The sequence below is a fragment of the Macaca mulatta genome, chromosome 1 (genome assembly GCF_049350105.2).
Source record: "Macaca mulatta isolate MMU2019108-1 chromosome 1, T2T-MMU8v2.0, whole genome shotgun sequence".
In the NCBI taxonomy this organism is placed as follows: domain Eukaryota; kingdom Metazoa; phylum Chordata; class Mammalia; order Primates; family Cercopithecidae; genus Macaca; species Macaca mulatta.
In genome coordinates this window covers 164,666,758-164,686,304 of record NC_133406.1, presented here as the reverse complement: position 1 = coordinate 164,686,304, position 19,547 = coordinate 164,666,758, and the positions used below count along the sequence as shown (strand labels likewise).

Below are 19,547 nucleotides of genomic sequence, written 5' to 3'. Positions count from 1 at the left end.
CTATAGTCACCGGGTTGAGATTGCTGAAAATCAAACTCAGAATCTCATCCTGTCCCAGAATTACAACACAGGTTGAATTCCCAACTTTATAGGGTATCTACTGTTAAAGTGAGGGCATTAGTTGAGAAGGAATGGGAGACTACCAGTTGGAATAGGAATGTGTAGGGAGACACTGATGAAGCTGGGGACATTTAGGCCCTAAATTCTGATGAATCATCTTTGCCAGTAGAAGAAACCACTTCACCCCATCTGAAGGGATTAACCTAGCATTACCTGAGGAAACTGTAATGGCATCCCAAGCAATGCTGAGTCTCCTCAAGACCCACTTCCACCACATTTCTTTGCTTCTAGACCTATAACTAAATCTCTAAAGGTGAGGTAAAAATGTGACTATACAGAAGTACATTACACTCTGAAAGAACTACTTGAATTTTCTACTTTATACAGACAGAAATCCAGGAAACATGCATGGGAATGTATTCTAAGGCTCTGGGATAAGGGTTGGATTAGGCCGAAGTTATTGATATGGGCTTACTAAGCCAGGTATGCATTTAATGTTGCAACTCAGAGTTGGAAAGGGATCTAACAGTTTGATTGATTGGCTGAAAAACAGACCAAAAGGTGGCCCACCATGAATGAGTTTCCTTGGTTTAATGTAGAGGAAGGGATTCAAAGCTTAGGGAGGTTGGAATGTTAGAGTGGGTTTGTCATTTAAGATCACTTACCCATCCTGGGAGAGTCCAGATGACATACCCTTTACCATGAGTATGAGAAATAAGTTTGTGAGAGGAGCCCTGGCAGCCTTGAAGAACTCTGTTATCACTCTTCTATGTAGGACAGACCTTACGGCCCACCGTAAGGCCTTCACTGCAGGCACTTAATTGGAAAACCCAAATGCAATAGGAATAATTGGATCCCAGGGTGGTAGGGGCCAAGTTGTGACACTCAGCCACCAAAGACAAGGTGGATAAGTTACTGTAATGGGAAGCAGAGTTAAAGCAGCAATCAGAATAATCTGACTTACACAGACCTATGGCATTGGATAGGAGTGCTACTAAATTCTGACTTGATCTGAATAAGCTTAAAAGTTCTAGGTTGAGGTTTCATGCATGAGATCAGCAACAGGAGCCTGCAGTCACCAAGGCTGACCTGGATGTAGCCATTACTGCGTGCTCAGTCTGCTGGCAGCAGAAACCAACGTTGAGTCCCCATTATGGCACCATTCCCTGGTAGCAGGTTGATTACACTAGACCACCTCCATTATATTCATATTGGAATAGCCACTTATTCTGGACATCAGTTTGCCTTCTGTATGTGTAATGCTTCTGCCAAAACTAACCTCCATGGACTTAAAGAATATCTTATCTGCCATTATGGTATTCCACACAGCATTTCTTCTGACCAAGGAGCTTACTTCACAGCAAATGCAGTGCTGCAAAGGGCCTGTGCTCATGGAATTCACTGTTTTGACTGTGTTCAACAACCATCTTGAAGTAGTTGGTTTGATAGACTGGTGGACTAGTCTTTTAAGGACTCAATTACAACACCAACTAAGTGGCAGTACCTTTCAGGACTAGGGAAAGGTTTTCCAGAAGGCTGTATATGCTTTGAATCAGCTTCCAATATATGATGCTGTTTCTCCCATTGCCAGGATTCATGGGTCCAGGAATCAAGAATTGGAAATGGAAGTAGCATCACTCACCATTACCCCTAGTAACTCAAGGGCAAAATATCTGCTTCCAGTTTCTATAACCTTGCTCTGATAACATAGAGGTCTTAATTCCAAAAGGAGTATGCTTCCACCAAGAGACATAGCAATAACTTTTTGACCTGGAAGTTAAGACTCCTGCCCAGCCACTTTGACTGTCTTATGCCTCTAAATCAGCTGGCAAAGAAGAGAGTTATTGTGCTGGCTGAAGTGATTGATCCTGATTAGCAAAGGGAAATTGGACTACTACTCCACAATGCAATAAAGAAAGAATATGTCTGGAATACAGAAGATTCCTTAGGGTATCTCAGTTCTGTCACGCTCTGTGTTAAAGGTCAGTGGAAAACTACAACCCAATCCAGGCAGGACTATGAATGGCCAAGACCTTTCAGGAGTGAAGATTTGATTTACCCCACTAGTTAAAGAGCTCTGACTAGCTAGGGCTTGCTGAAGGCAAAGGAAATACAGAAGAGGTAGTAAAAGGAAAAGGTAGTTGTAATTACCAACTACAACTCTCTTACCAGTTACAGAAATAAGGACTGTCTGTAATTGTCATGATTATTTCCACCTTATTTTGTGTGATGTTTTGGTGTATATATACACATATATTGAACAAATATTTTCTTTCTTCTCTTATTCTCTTATAATGTAACATAAGATGCATTGACTTCACATCATATTATTTAAGTATTGCCAATTTCACATTATAGTATTTAAGTTATGAGATATCAAGAAGACCTAACATCACTCAAGGACGTTACCTCCTTTTCTGGAAAAGGGGTTAGTGCTGTCTCAGTTGTACTGAAGACAGTTGTATCATATTAGAGGGAAGTATGATCTAATTATTGTCTTCATTTGTAGATTAAGTGTGGTATAAGGAGATACCTATGGATGCCAAGCTTTCAAAGGGTGGATTTGTGATGGATAGTTTTATGTGTCAACTTGGCAAGGTCATGGGGTGCCCAGACATTTGGTCAAACATTCTGGGTTTATCTGTAAGGGTGTTTCTGGATGAGATTGGTAGACTGAATTAAGCATATTGCCTTCCCTAGGGTGGAATGGGTCCCATCCAATAAATTGAAAGCCTGAATGGAAGAAAATGACTGATCCTTCTAAGAATAAGAGAGAACTGACTGCCTTCAGTCTGAAATACTGGTTCTTTCCTGCCTTCAGACTCAAACTGAAACATTGGCTCTTTCTGAGTCTAGAGCTTGCGGACATTTGGACTGGAGTTATACCATCAACTCTCTTGGGTCTCCAGCTTGCTGACTGCAGAGTTTTGATCTTGACAGCCTCCATAATTGCATGAGCCAATTCCTTATAATAAATCTCTTTACACACATACCACACACACACACATATCCTATTGGTCTCTTTCTCTGGAGAACCCCATCTAATACAGTATCTGTTTTCTTTTTTTCTTTTTCTTTTTTTTTTTTTGAGATGGAGTTTTACTCTTGTTGCCCAGGCTGGAGTGCAGTGGCGTGATCTCAGCTCACTGTAGCTTCTGCCTCCCATGTTCAAGCATACAGTATCGTTTTCAAAGTATTCTACAATAGTTTAAAATAGTGCTTTTAGTATTACTTTACAATATTATTTTCTAATGTAAATAATTTAATAAAAATATAATATTGCTACTTACTTTTAAATTTAATTATTATTTTCTAACACAGTATCCTTAGTGCCTAGCACAATCCTTGCAATGTATAGGGTCTGAATAATTATATGCTAAATTGAATTACCCTGAAATAGAGTTTAAAAAGTTACTCTAATAGATTGATTTGGCATATAACTTTTAAGGACATTATTGTTATTGAATATAGTCTCTACCTTTTAAATAGCTTACTATGTTCTATTTTCCTGTAGCTTTATAAATTTGGTATTGTTTTATACTCCTTTTGATTTGTTGAGTAGATATTTAAGAATTTTCATTTTTATGTCATATACAAAATTATTCCTTCCCTTGCTTTTCACCTTCCATAGTTGATAGCCATTTTGCCAATCAATTATTTTTACTGTCTTAATATTTAAATTTCCACTGACTACCTACCTAATTGGTCACTGATAATGTCTTAAAACATAACCAGTTATTCAGATCTCTATCTGCCTTAGTAAATTCTGGGCTGGAAATCTTGTGCTAGCTGTAAATCACTTGAACCACTTTCATCAAAATCACCTAAAGTACTTATGGAAAATGTCATTTCCTGGGGTCCCACATTAGAACTATTGATTGAGAATTTTTCAGGGGATATGTACCAAGAATTTGCATCTTTAACAGGCTCTCTAAGGGATTACTAATGTTTGAGAGCCGTTATCTTAATCGGTGCTGCCAATCTTTCTTTTTCCTCTACCAGTACTAAACACAATGAAATCCAAAAACCAGAAACTTTTGGAATTTCACATACCTAAAACAATCTTTTGATTCCACTGCCAAAACCTACTTACAACTAGGGAGGCAAATTTTATAGTGAAGTTTTTTAAAAATTGAGGAAAATATTATTTTTTTGCATGTGAGTTACCTTCCTAATAAATGATTACCTCAATTCATAGCTTTGTTTCTGGTAAACTTCATCTTTTCAATATCTTCAGATGTATTTCTTAGGATTTTATTTTCAGTTTTGTTCTCTTTCCCATAATGTGGCACACATGTCTGTGTACAAACATAATAAACATATCTTCTTCATTTAATATAAACTCTCAAAACATTTTAAAATAGATTGATGATATTAGCCTCCAAATTATTAGTTTTATTCCTACATCTCTGCCAAGCTACTTAGAAAATTAAACTAAAATTTTATGTTCACATAGTTAAAATAGAATTTTCCAGTTAATTTTTAAAGTACTAATATTCACCATCTGTTATATATTCCAGGCATTTACATTGTTTGCTACACATTTCCTGGAACTGTGCCATATTGATGCCCTCTATCTTAATGTAGAAAACATGCATTTTGAAGTTCAACATGTAAAGAATACCTCAAGAAATAAAGAAGCAATTTTGTATACCTACAAACTTTCTAAGGGACTCACAGAAGAGAAAAATTATGGTACTGCATATAGAAATTATACCTATACATTCAAATACTATATATTCTCCTAAGACAAACTTTCATCTCTTCTTTACTTGGCTGTCAATCTAAGCAAATTTTCTCGTTCTTTTGAGTGCTTATATTCTCTTAGATTGTATTTTCTATGTCAAATTCATTATATCTAGATATAGATATATAAATCTTTTTAAATTTTTATGAGCCAGTAACTATGTAAAAATACAGTGACAACTGAAAACCCTAGAAGTATTAGTTTCCTTAGAAAATGTAATTTAGCTTATATTTGCAAGTTATATAATGAATTGAAAATTACATATTTTCTACACAATCTTTCAGTAGCAGGGTCCTTCCTCTGTTTTCTTCAGGTTCTGGGTACTTGAAAATTAAATCTAAAATCTTAAAAGGGTATGTATTACTAAACCATATATATATATATATATATATATATTTTTTTTTTTTTTTTTTTTTTGAGACAGAGTCTCGCTCTGTCGCCCAGGCTGGAATGCAGTGGTGCTATCTCTGCTCGCTGCAACCTCCACCCACTGGGCTCAAGTGATTCTTCTGCCTCAGCCTCCTGAGTAGCTGGGACTACAGGCATGCACCACCATGCCCAGCTAGATATTCTTAAACCTGGTTAGATACTTTCTATTTGAATCATTAACTCTCACAGATTCAGAGAATTTTCAATTAGTCTGTACATATAAGTTTCAAAAATTATTTTAGCTATGGATATGACCCTTTGAGGGAAAAAAACCATCTTTGTTTTGCTATCTGAAATGGGAAATCAACTGGATAACTTATTTGTATCAGATGTTTAAAATTTATAAGTCTCAATTTCATAATCTATGACATGGGAATAATTTTTAATATATGTAGAGTTGCAAAGATTCAATGAATTATCAAATATGAGCTGTGTGGCACAGTGCTTAGCAATTACTAACGTCTCAATAAATTTTGATGTTGCTTCTATTTCTAAAGCATTAAATACAGTAAGCTACTGGCATACAGTAGAAAGCCTGTATGGCATTTATACAATAAAATTAAGCTCTGAAAACATGAGAATTATAATTAATACTTTGAATTTGCATATAAATTACTCACCTACTATTATATCTTCTGAGAAATTCCTGTCTCATTGATTTAGGTGGGTGAATGTTTAGCTGTAGTGTTATCTCTGTGACTAGCTATTATCTTCCCCTGGAAAACTCATATGCCTTTTGAAATTCTGTTAACCAACTATATTTGCAATTGGAATTTCAGTATTATTATTTTCTAACTATTTCTTTTGTTCCTGATATCTGAGCTATATTGAGAGGTAACTGATGTTCTAATTTGCCTTATGTGTCTTGGATAAGTAATTAAATCTAATAATTGGTAAGTTGTCATCCAGAATTTTAGAAAGCTTAATTCTGAGAATTATTGAGTAGTTCGGAAATGCCTCTAGAAGGGAAGTTTAAATCTGTGAATAAAAGATTAATACTAGTTAAAACAAGCATAAAAATGCCAGCAGTAATAATATCGAAGTCAATTTAAAACAAACAATTCTAGGATTAAAAGCTGCAGAGGTGTCATCACTTCCACCATCAATTGTCTTGGATGCCAAGGAAATCACAACTCAAATTACAAGGCAAATTTTGGTAAGAAACTTTGTTCTTATTTGTTCTTCAAATTAAAAAAATACTTTTAGTGTAGATTTTTATTATGACCTTTGATCTAAATATATAATAATTAATATAATAATTAAAATATTAAAAATTAAAACCTAATTTCTAAACAAAGAAAATTATTGTTACTTCTTAAAACTCTTTTGGTTTGGTCTATTATAATCCTCACAGCAAATCAGCTAACAAGCTAGGAGATAAAAGTTAAACAGTCCAGTTTCTAAAATAATTGTTGCTATACTAACTTTATGATGAGAAAATAAATCTATTTTAAGTGGACATTGAAAACGAAAATCACTCTGCACAATATTTGTATAATTATATATTTTTTATAGTTTTCAAAGCTTTTCTACTCATATGTAAGCCTCATAACTCTTCATGAAGTAGTCAGGTCTTTATAGTAAAAGATTAAAAATGGGTTACTTCTACTCTTAATTTTACAGGTTCACAGAGGTTCAGTGATTTGTTAGGAAGCAGTAGGTTCAACACTAAACTCACGGCCGGGCGCGGTGGCTCAAGCCTGTAATCCCAGCACTTTGGGAGGCCGAGACGGGCGGATCACGAGGTCAGGAAATCAAGACCATCCTGGCTGACACGGTGAAACCCCGTCTCTACTAAAAAAAAAAAAAACAAAAAACTAGCCGGGCGAGGTGGCGGGCGCCTGTAGTCCCAGCTACTCGGGAGGCTGAGGCAGGAGAATGGCATAAACCCGGGAGGCGGAGCTTGCAGTGAGCTGAGATCCGGCCACTATGCTCCAGCATGGGCGACAGAGCGAGACTCCGTCTCAAAAAAAAAAAAAAAAACACACAAAAACACTAAACTCACATCTGTTGACTCGAAATTTGGAAAATTGTAGTTGGTTGCTTTATATAAGTGTTTTTTGGTTTTTGGGTTTTGTTTGTTTGTTTGAGATGGAGTTTTGCTCTTGTCACCCAGGCTGGAGTGCAATGGCACGATCTCAGCTCACTGCAACCTCTGCCTCCTGGGTTTAAGCGATTCTCCTGTCTCAGTCTCCTGAGTAGCTGGGATTACAAGTGCCCACCATCACATCCGGCTAATTTTTTTTGTAGTTTTCGTAGAGATGGGGGATTTCGCCATGTTGGCCGGGTTGGTCTCAAACTCCTAACCTCAGGTGATCCACCAACCTCGGCCTCCCAAAGTGCTGGGATTACAGGTGTGAGCAACCACACCCAGCTGCTTTATAGTGTTTTGAAAATGCAATGTGTTCAGTAAACTGACCTAGGTGCAGTGTGATATTTCCTTAATAACAATTTTCTATGTCCATCACTCTTTCTTAACCTGTCTTCCATTTTTAATTCCTCTCTCCTTTAAGTTCCTCTACTGTCTATGACCTCACTTGCCTAATTATCTATTTGAATCTCTTCGTCAGAAATTTTAACTGTGCTGTACTCTGAAGAAGCTCTTATTACCTAACTCTTTAGAGTTCTTCTTACCACATTTCATTTATGGGCCACCTCTCCACTAGCCTTCTAGTAGGCTTTGGTTCTTCTAATGAAGTTTGAAAAGTATTCAAAACAAGCTAATTTTATCCACTGCAAATTAATATATTCTGATTTTAGTTGAATATTTTACAGGCTAATTATGATTTTTTTTCTTTTTTTAATTGATACTTAATAGTTGTACATATTTTGGGGGTACATGTGATATTTTGATACTTGCATGCAATGTGTAATGATCAAATCAGGGTAGTTGGGATAGCCATCACCCCAAGCATTTTTCTTTAGTTCGTGTTGGAAACATCCCAATTCTTACCTTCTAGCTATTTTGAACTATACAACAAATATTAACTATAGTCACCCTACTGAACTATCATACAGTAGACTTTATTTCTTCAGTCTAACTGTATTTTTGTACTCATTAACTGACCTCTATTCATCTCTTTCCTCCTCCGAACCTTTCCTAACCTCTAGTAACCATCAATGAGCTCTTCACCTCCATGAGATCAACTCTTTTAGCTCAGGCATATAAGTGAGAACATGTGGTATTTGTCTTTCTGTGCCTGGTTTATTTCATTTAGCATAGTGATTCTTTATCCATGTTGCTACAGTTGCAAGGATTTCATTTCTTTTTTGGCTGAATAATATTCCATTGTGTATATGTACCACATTTTCTTTATCCATTCATCTGTTGATGGACACTTAGCTTGATCCATATCTTGGCTATTGTGAATAGTGCTGCAGCAAATGTGGGAATATAAACATCTCTTTGATATACTTATTTTCTTTCTTTTGGATAGATGCCCAGCAATAGGACTGCTGGATCATATGATAGTGCTATTTTTAGTTTTTTGAGGACCCTCCATACTATTTTTCATAGTGGCAATACTAATTTACATTCCCATCAACAGTGTATGCACATTCCCCTTTCTCTATCCTCACCAGCATTTGTTAATTGTCTGCCTTTTGGATAAAAGCCATTTTAACTAGGTGAGATGATATCTCATTGTGGTTTTAATATGTATTTCTTTAATGACTGATGATGTTGAACATTTTTTCATATACCTGTTGGCTATATGTTTGTTTTGTTTTTTAACCTCTTTTATTTCACTTATGTTGTTCCCTCTGCTAAGAATTTCATTCCTCTTCCTCCATCTACCTCATCCCTATAATTTTTATTTAACATTTTTACCTAGCTCAGATGTGAACTTCCCCCAAGAAACTTCCCTAGGTTTTTTTCCAGTGGAGCAATGAACTCAGTTCTTCTTCTTAAGGGCCCCTTTTCACAACAACTATGATGTAGTTACAATAATATACCCACATTGCCTATTTTTTGTTTATTTTTATTTTACTTTATTTTAGATTGAGGGGGTACATGTGCTTGCTTGTTACATAGGTATATTGCATACTGATGGGAGTTGGGCTCCTAGTGTACCCAATAGCCAAATAGTTAGCATTGTACCCAATAGGTAGTTTTTAACCCTTGCCACCTCCCACCTTTCCCCTTTTTATCCCCAGTGACAGTTATTTCCATCTGTGTACCCACTGTTTAGCTCTCACTTACAAGTGAGAACATGCAGTATTTGGTTTTCTGTTTCTGAGTTAGTTCATTTAGGATAATGGCCTCCAACTCCATCTATGTTGCTGTGAAGGACATGATTTCATTCTTGTTTATGGCTATATAGTGTTCCGTGGTTTTCTTTATGCAGTCAACTATTGATGGGTGTTTAAGTTGGTTTCATAACTTTGCTATTCTGAATAGTGCTGTGATGAACTAGGTACAGGTGTTATATATGTGTATATTTATATAGTTCTTTTAGTTCTTTGAGAAATCTCCGTGAGGTTGAACTAATTTGCATTCCCACCACCTGTTGGTTATTTGTATGTCTTCTTTTGGGAAATGTCTATTCAGATGTTTTGCCAATTTTTTAATTGGGTTTATTTGGTGGGATTTTTTGCTATTGAGTTCCTTAGATGTTTTGGTTATTATTTGTTTGTTATTATTTTGCTTATTTGGTTGTTGGAAGGAGAGCTTGAAAATATTTCCTCCCCTTCTGTAGGCTGTCTCTTCACTTTGTTAAGTTTTTTTGCTATGCAGAAGCTTTTTAACATAATGTAATTTTATGTCTATTTTTGCTTTTGTTGCCTGCACTTTTGAGGTTTTACCCAAAATGTCTTTGCCCACATTAATATCCTAAAGCATTTCCCAATGTTTTCTTCAAGTAGTTTCATAGTTTCAGGTCTTACATTTAAGTCTTTAATTCTTTTAGATTAGATTTTTATATTTGGTAAGAAATATGAGTCTGCCTTCATTCTTCTGTATATAGTTATCTATTTTTCCCAGCACTATTTATTGAAGAGACTGTCTTCTTGGTGTCTTGTTGAAAATGAGTTGACTGTAAATGCTTGGACTTATTTCTGGGTTCTCTATTATGTTCCATTTTTCAATGTGTCTGTTTTTATGCCAGGACTCTGCTGTTTTGGTTACTATGGCTTTATAGTATATTTTGAAGTCAGATAGTATGATGTTTCCAGGTCTTTCTTTTGGTTCAGGGTTGCTTTGACTATTTGAAGTATTTTGTGGTTCCATATAAATTTTAGGATTTTTTTCCACTTCTGTGAAGAATGTCTGTGTTACTTTGATAGGGATTGTATTGAATCTATAGATTACTTTGAATAGTGTTGGCATTTTAGCAGTATTTATTCTTCCAATCTGTGAACACATTTTAGCAATATTTATTCTTCCAATCCATAAATGGGATTTCTTTTTGTATTTTTTCAGTTTGTTCATTATTAACATATACAAATGTCACTGATTTTTATGTTTTTGGTGGAGTCTTTAGGGTTTTCTAAGTATAATATATCATCTGCAAAAAGGATATTTTGACTTCTTCCTTTCCAGTTTGGATGCCCTTTGTTTCTTTTTCTTGCTTAATTGCTCTCGCTAGGACATCCAGTACTATGTTGAATAAAAGTGGTGAAAGTGGGTGTCCTTGTTTTGTTTCAGAAGTTAGAGGAAAGGCTTTCAATTTTTACTTCCATAGTATGATTTTGTTGTGGGTTTGTAATGTATGTCCCTTATTATTTTGAGGTGTGTTCCTTCTATACCCAGTTTGTTGAGAGTTTTTGTCATAAAGGAATGTTGAATTTTGTCAAATGCTTTTTCAGCATCTATTGAATTGATCATATGGTTTTTGTCCTTGATTCTGTTAATATGACATATCATATTTATTGATTTGCATATGTTATATCATTCTGGCATCCCTGGGATGAATTCCATGTAATCATGGTGAATGATCTTTTCAATATGTTGTTGTATTTGGTTTGCTAGTATTTTGTTGAGCTCTTCATTTATGTTTAGTAGGAATATTGGCATGTAGTTTTCTTTTTTTGTTGTTTCATAGTCTGATTTTGATATCAGGGTAATACTAACCTCATAGAATGAGTTTGGAAGTATTCCCTCCTCTGTAGTTAATTGAAATAATTTGAGTAGACTTGGTATTCATTCCTCTTTAAAAATATCTGGTATAATTCAGCAGTGAAATCATCAGGTACTGGCTTTTCTTCTCTTTTTCTTCTTCTTTCTTTTTCTTTTCTTCTTCCTTCCTTTTTTTCTTTTCTTTTTTTTTTTTTTTTTTTTACAGGATCTTGCTCTGTTGCCTAGACTGGAGTGTGGTGGTGCAATCCCAGCCCACTGCTTACTTGACCTCCTGGCTCAAGCAATCCTCTTACCTCAGCCTTCCAAATAGCTGAGACCACAGGTACACACCACCACATCTGGCTAATTTTTAATTTTTTTTCTTTTCTTTTTTTTTTTTTTTTTTTTTTTGCAGAGATGGGGGTCTCCTTATATTGTGGGGTTTTCTTTGATGGGAGTTTTTTATTATTACTTCAATGGCATTATTCATTATAGGTCTATTCTTGTTTTCTATTTCTTCATGCTTCAATCCTGGTAAGTTGTATGTCTCCAGGAATTTCTTTCTTTCTTTCAGGTTTTCCAATTTGTTGGTATATAGTTGTTTACAATAGTCTCTAATGATCCTTTGTACTTCTGTGGTATCAATTGTTATGTCTCCTTTTACATTTCTGATTTTGTTTGGGTCTTCTCTCTTTTTAGTTGGTCTACCTAAAGATTTGTTTGTCTTTTGTATTTATTTTGGTTTCAACTTCATTTATTTCTGCTCTGATCTCTATTATTTCTTTTCTTCTACCAATTTTAGGTTTGGCTTGTTTTTGCTTTCCCAGCTTCGAGAAGTACCTCATTAGGCATTTTCTTTTTTTTTTTTTTTGGAAATGTTTCTACATTTTTGTTGTAGGTGTTTATTGCTATAAACATTTCTCTTAGCAATATGTTGCTGTATGTCATAGATTTTAGTATGTTGTGTATTTTTTTAAGAAGTTTAAAATTTTTCTTTTTAATATCTTTATTGACCCATTGATTGTTCAGGGGCATGTTATTTATTTTCCATGTGTTTATATAGTTTCCAAAAGTTCATTCTGTTATTGATTTCTAGTTTTATTCCATTATGGAATAAAATATACTTCATATGATTTCAACATTTATGAATTTATTGACACTTGCTTTGTGGCCTAATGTATTGTTTATCCTGGAGAATGTTTCACGTGATGATGAGAAGAATTTGTATTCTGCAGCAGTTGGATGGAATGTTCTGCAAATGTCAATGAGGTCCAAGCAGTCTAGAGTGTAGTTTAACTTCAGTGCTTAATTGTTGATTTTCTGTTTGGATGATCTGGCCATTACTGAGAATGGAAGGTTGAAGACTCGTACTAGTATTGTATTGCAGTCTATATCTCTCTGTATATCTATGAATTTTTGTTTTGTATATTTGGATGGTCCAGTGTTGGGTGAATATATATTTATAATTGTTGTGTCTTCTTGCTGAATTGACCCCTTTATTATTATAGAATAACATTTTTTGTCTTTTTTTACAATCTTTGACTTGAAATCTGTCTTATCTGATATAAACATAGCTACTCCTGTTCCTTTTTGGTTTTTATTTATCTGGAATATCTTCTTCCATCCCTTTACTTTTAATCTAGTATGACTTTATAGGTGAAGTGAGTTTCTAGTTAGCAGCATATAGTTAGGTCTTTTTTTTTTTTTTTTTTTTTTTTTTTTTTTGAGACGGAGTCTCACGCTGTTGCCCAGGCTGGAGTGCAGTGGCGCGATCTCGGCTCACTGCAAGCTCCGCCTCCTGGGTTCACGCCATTCTCCTGCCTCAGCCTCCTGAGTAGCTAGGACTACAGGCGCCCGCCACCGCGCCCGGCTAATTTTTTGTATTTTTAGTAGAGACGGGGTTTCACTGTGGTCTCGATCTCCTGACCTTGTGATCCGCCCGCCTCGGCCTCCCAAAGTGCTGGGATTACAGGCTTGAGCCACTGCACCCGGCCATAGTTAGGTCTTTTTTTATTATTATTATTTTTTTTCAGGCAGAGTTTTGCTCTGTCACCCAGGCTGGAGTACAGTGGCTTGATCTCAGTTCACTGCAACCTCCACCTCCCAGGTTCAAGCGGTTCTTCTGCCTCAGCCTCCCAAGTAGCTAGGAATTACAGGCACCTGCCTGAACACCCAGCTAATTTTTGTATTTCTAGTACAGTCAGGGTTTCACCATGTTTTCCACGCTGTTCTTGAACTCCTGTAGGTATTGTTTTTTAAATCCATTTGTGTGTTTTAATTGGAGAATTTGGAACATTTACATTCAATACTATTACTGATAAAGACTTACTACTACCATTTTGTTACTTGTTATCTGGTTGTTTAGTAAGTGCTCTCTCTCTTTCTTCCTTTTTGATGAAGTAATTTTTTCTGGTAGTATATTTTAATTCATTGCTTTATATTTTTAATATATATATTATAGGTTTTTAATTTATGATTATCATGAGGCTTATAAAATATCTTATAGCTATAACACATTATTTTAAACAGATAACTACTTAGTTTTGACCATAGAGGGAAGAAAAGTAACAAACAATGGAAAAACTAAAACACTCTATACTTTAACTTCATTCCCCTGACATTTTGATTTTTTCTTGTCTCTGTTTACACCTTCTTATGTTGTCTATTTCTTTAAAGGTTTCTGTAGTTACCATTTTTATAAATGTATCTTTTTCTTTTTCTTTTTTTTTTTTTTTTTTTGAGATGGAGTCTCACTCTGTCGCCCAGGCTGGAGTGCAGTGGCTCCATCTTGGCTCACTGCAAGCTCCGCCTCCCGGGTTAACACCATTTTCCTGCCTCAGCCTCCTGAGTAGCTGGGACTTCAGGTGCCTGCCACCACGCCAGGCTAATAAATGTGTCTTATAGTCTTTATGTTAGAGATATGAGTAGATTACACATCACATTTATAGTATAAGAGTATTCTGAATTTAAGTACTTACATTTACCAGTGAGTTTCATACCTTCAAGTTTGTTTGTTTGTCTTTTGCATGTTAGCATTCTCTCCTTTCAGATTTAAGAGCTCTCTTTTAACATTTCTTATTATATGGGTCTAGTAATGATGCATTTCCTCAGCTTTTGTTTGTCTGGAAAAGACTTTTTCTCTCCTTCACGTTTGAAGGAAAGTTTTGCTAGGTATAGTATTCTCAGTTTGCAGCTCTTTTCCCCTCAACACTTTGAATCTGTTGTTCCACTCCCTCCTGATCTATATGGTTTTTATTGAGAGGTCTGTTGCCAGATGAATTGGACCTGCTTTATATGTTATTTGCTTCTTTTCTCTTGCTGCTTTTAGGATTCTCTTTCTCCTTGACTTTTGAGAGTTTGATTATTTTATCATTTGGGTTGTCTTATTTGGGATGAATATATTTGGTGTTCTGTGACCTCTTGTACCTGGATATTAACATTTTCTCTAGGTTTAATAGGTTTTCCATCATTATTATTTCTTTAAATAGGCATTCTACTCTTTGCTCTTTCTCAATTCTCTCTTGAAGACCAGTGAATTTTAGATTTGTTTGTTCAAGGTATATGTGTGTGTGTGTGTGTGTGTGTGTGTGTGTGTGTGTGTGTATCTCTTTCAGGCTCTCTTCATTCCTTTCATTCTGTTTTTTGTTTTTGTTTGGTTTTTTTTCCCCCTCTGACTATATCTTGGCTTACTGCAACCTCCACTTCTTGGATTCAAGTATTTCTTGTGCCTCAGCTACTCAAGTAGCTGGAATTACAGGCATGTGCTGCCATGCCTGGCTAATTTTTTAGTGAGAGAGGGTTTCACCATGTTGGCCAGGCTGGTCTCTAACTCCTAGGCTCAAGTGATCTAACTACCTCAGTCTCCCAAAGTGCTGGTATTATAGTCATGAGCCACCATGCCTGGCTCATCTCTCTGATTCTTTCTTCTGCGTGATCCATTTCTTTTTTGGAGAGCCTCTGTACTTTTTTTCAGTTCAACAAATATATTTCTCAGTTCCCGGGTTTCAAATCTGTTTGCCATTTGATTTTTTTAAACTTTCATCTGTTTTTCTTTTTGTTGTTGTTGTTTTCAGACAGAGTCTGGTTATGTCTCCCAGGCTGGAGTGCAGTGGTGCTATCTCAGCTCAGTGCAATCTCCGCCTCCTGGGTTCAAGCAATTCTCCTGCCTCAGCCTCCTGTGTAGCTGGGATAACAGGCACACACCACCATGCCTGGCTAATTTTTCTATTTTTAGGAGAGATGGGGTTTCACCGTGTTGGCCAGGCTGGTCTCAAACTCCTGACCTCAAATGATCTGCCCACCTTGGCCTTCCAAAGTATTGGGATTACAGGTATGAGCCAATGTGCCCGGCCAAACTTCAATCTCTTTATTAAATTTCTCTGATAAATTTATCAATTGTTTTTTCCGTGCTGTTTTGGAGTTCATTAATTTCCTTAAAACTGCTATTTTGAATTCTTGATCTGAGGGCTCACGTATCACCATCTCATCACAGTGTTGATCACCAGCTCCTTGCTTTGTTCATTTGGGGAGGTCGTAGTTTCCTGATTGCTGTTGTTCCTTGTGGACACATATCTATGTTTTTGCAATGAAGGATTAGTTTATCTTCAGTATCTCACTTGTTGGACTTTCTAGGTTGTATGTTTGCTTGGAAGTTCTTTGCAATTGTCTGTGATTCCCCTTAATCTTAGATTGTTGCCTCCTTTTCAGCACTAGATGGCACCTTAAGCCCAGAATTTCCTCAGCTCTGGCAAATGTCTGCAGTACTGCCCATCTCAGATGGTAGCGTTCTTAGAGGGGATACCTCAGTTGTGTGGAAAGGCTGGCTAGGAGTTTATACCCGGATGACCTGTGGCATCTGCTTCCTCTAGCATGGTGCTGCTGAACAGCCACACTGATTTGGTGTCTCCTTTGACTGAAATGAAGAGTAGTTTTACAGGCTGGAGTTTCTAATTCCACTCCCCTCTTTGTCTCTAGCTGCCCTCAGGCAGTTTTCACTAGTGGTGCTTCCTGTGGGTTTAGGCAGGAATGATTTTTCTGCAAAGGAACCCAAGATGGTGGGGAAGCTGGCTATTCACCTCAATCTCACTTTTGCCAGAGTAGAACAAATGAGACTGGGAGGAATTTTCTGTGCATGATGCCTGGCAGATTGGGGCAGGGGCATTGCAGATAGAGAGCTTTCTTTCTTGTTATTGTCTGCTCAGAGTTTCTCACTTCTCTGTGTCCCAGTTATCATTTCAGCCTCAGATTTGGCTTCTCAGATGTTGCTGGTGTTAATCTGTGCTCTGGATATTTGCTTTTGATTCTCTGTGGGGAGAGCAAAGGCAGATTGCTTTTACTCTGCCATTTTGTTAATATCCAGAACTGTATTTTTTTCTTTTGTTTAATTATATACTTCAAGTTCTGGGATACACGTGCAGAACATACAGGTTTGCTGCACCCATCAACCCGTCATCTAGATTTTAAGCCCTGCATGTGTTAGATATTTGTCCTAATGCTATCCCTGCCTTTACCCCCCATCCCCCAATAGGCCATGGTATGTGATGAGAATTGTATTTTTTTTTCTTCTTTTTATTTATTATTTAGCTTCTTTTGCAATAACTCTTTTGAAACAGTTTCACTCTTCCTGAACTCTCAATCACCTCACTCTCTACAGATAATATGCCTCCTACTTTTTAACAAATTTGAGGTCATCTTCATGAGTTCTTGAACCTTCCCTCCTTCAAAATTTTGTTTTGAATATTTCTGTTTCTCTACCATCTCTCTTCCATCTTATCTCAGAGGAAGAGACTGACTTTCAGACAAAAGGTTAACTTTTCTACCATTAAAAAAAAAAATCTCCACTAAGGTATTACTTCTCAGTTTCCTTTATTCTTTTTTGCATCTTTAATATTTTAGTCACAGGCTTTTCCTTTCTCTATGAGTATGCTTAGATTTCTCCCTAAAATTCTGCCTGTTTACTTTTGAAACTATTATTTCATTTTCTTTTTACTGCAAATTTATCAAAAGTTTACTTCTTTCATTTCTCATGTTTACACTGAGTCTTATTGTCATCACTCTACCTCAAGTTTTCTCTTAAATACCAATTTATTATAAAATCCTTTGTCCTTCTTTTCACTTCTGATCTTCCATGATCTCTCTATGGCACTTGACACTACCCTTGTTTTCTCTTTTCTTAATTCTGCCCTCTCTTGGCTATGTGGAATTATTCTCTCCTGGATGTTTTCATTCTCCTACCTGTTTGATTACTTCTTCTGTTCCTTCTTCACTAGTGCTTTTTCTTTTCTTTTTCTTTTTCTTTTTTTTTTTTTTGAAACAAGGTCTCACTATATTGCCCAGGCTGGTTTTGAACAAACTTCTGGGCTCAAGCATTCCGCCCACCTCTTCTTCCCAAAGTGCTGGGATTACAGGCATGAACCACTGCACCCAGCCATCATCATTACTTTTTCTTATTCATCATCATTACTTTTTCTTATTCCACTTACAAGTTTCTATTCCACTTAAAAGTTTTTATTCCACTTAAAACTTACAAGTTTTTATTCCACTTAAAAGTTTCTAAGATTTTTGCCCTTGTTTCCTTTCTTTTTAAAATCTGCACTTGGTGATCTCATCTTTTCTCACAGCGTCCATCATCATTTCTGTTCAACTCTGAATCTATACATTTTTCTCCGTATTTCCCCTTCATATCTTAATCTATGTTTAAAAGCCAAAGTTAAATTTATCATCTTCTAAAAAAAATTCTCTTATCTCTTCACCTTTAAGTCTCTCAGTGACCCACCAAAGTCATATATGGATCCTTCCTCTTAATCACCTGTCCTTAGGACTATGCGGTAAGTTCTCTCTCTTTTTCAATCTATTTTTTACACTTCTACCAGATTGTCTCCTAATGCATGGTTTTTATTATGTAGTTTGCCTACTCAGAAACTTTTAATGATTTCTTACGAAGTAAAGTTGAACTCCTTTGTCTAGTGTAAAAAGTCCTCTGTAATTCTCAAAATATATTTTAGAATTACCTGCATTAGAATTGCCTGAGATACGGGGTACCATACTAGATTGTCAAGGATCTCCTGTGGCTCAGGGATTTGCCTTCTTAACCAGTCTTTATGTGATTGTAAACCTTGTTGGCTTCTGCTTTATGATTTTCCTTTGTTTTCTACGCCAAGCTTACATTTATATCACTCAATTTCACATAATCTACATTTCTGCAATTTCAATCTTGTAAATTAAATTGCTTGTCATTACTACATTGAATTACTTGCCATTTCATCATATTGACCTGATTGTGTACCATGCTTTCCAATGTACCTGCTCTAACTGTTTCCTCTGTGGAATAACTTCTCATCTAAGCTCTTTTATCTATCAGGATTCATTCCAATACTCCATCCTATTCAAGCTTTTCTTGGCCTGAGCTGGAAGTGAGTTTCCCTTCCTCTGAGTATTTTGTGGCTGTTTTATGGGACTTTTTATAATTACCATAATCAGTTACTTATAAACAAGCCTCTTTTTTTTTAACCATTAAGACTGTAAGCTCCTTGAGTTCTGTTGTCATGTAAGGTTTACATTTTTGTATCCCCCATAGATATATAAACATAAGCTTAGAGGCCTGGAACGTAGATGATAGTAGATATTCAATAACTTTTTTAAAATAATAGACTAATTGGTAGCTGATCAGTGTACCAAATAGATAGATGGGTGAATATATGATAATCTTATTCTGCCTCATAAAATCTTACTCATTTTTCCTATAGTGAAAAGTAAAAAAAAATCTGGAGTTGCTTGCTATTATGAGTTGAAGGGATTATATTTCAGGGAAACTCGCTAAGAGTTAAGATTAAAAAGTTAAGTTTAAAAATGCTGATTCCTCTATCTAGTTCAGGCAAAGAGGTGAAATGATAATTTTCTAGGTATATTTGCAGTCCCGAAGTTCAATTTAAGACCAAGTATCTAAAGAACTTCTACATTCCTGTTTTAAATATTATTTCTTGGGTATCCTGAAGTTTAGTTTATTAAAAATTAAGGCATAATTTTAAATAGCTATTCATATTATTTATTTTTAAAATGTAATTTACCCCTCAGGCAGTATTTTCTCTTAGGCTCCAGCAGTTTTTATATATGTACTCTCTTTAGGGGCAAGCAATTTTCTGATGACTCATTCTGTGTGCCAGTTTATCTGTTGGGGAATTAAAGTAAGGAGATATCAGAATAGTACTCTTTGGCATCATTTAAAAGTAGCAATGAGCAATGCTGTTCTCCCACACA

General features: G+C 35.9%; 1 protein-coding gene across 1 annotated transcript in view; it reads left to right on the top strand.

Annotated features, from left to right (window-relative positions):
* Positions 1–19,547, top strand: part of MSH4 (mutS homolog 4) — a 114,621-nt gene that overhangs the window by 94,132 nt on the left and 942 nt on the right. Inside the window, exons 18-19 of the mRNA XM_015142713.3 lie at positions 4,581–4,755; positions 6,304–6,392. Coding sequence (XP_014998199.2) covers positions 4,581–4,755; positions 6,304–6,392 — 264 coding nt within the window. The remainder of the gene's footprint in view (positions 1–4,580; positions 4,756–6,303; positions 6,393–19,547) is intronic.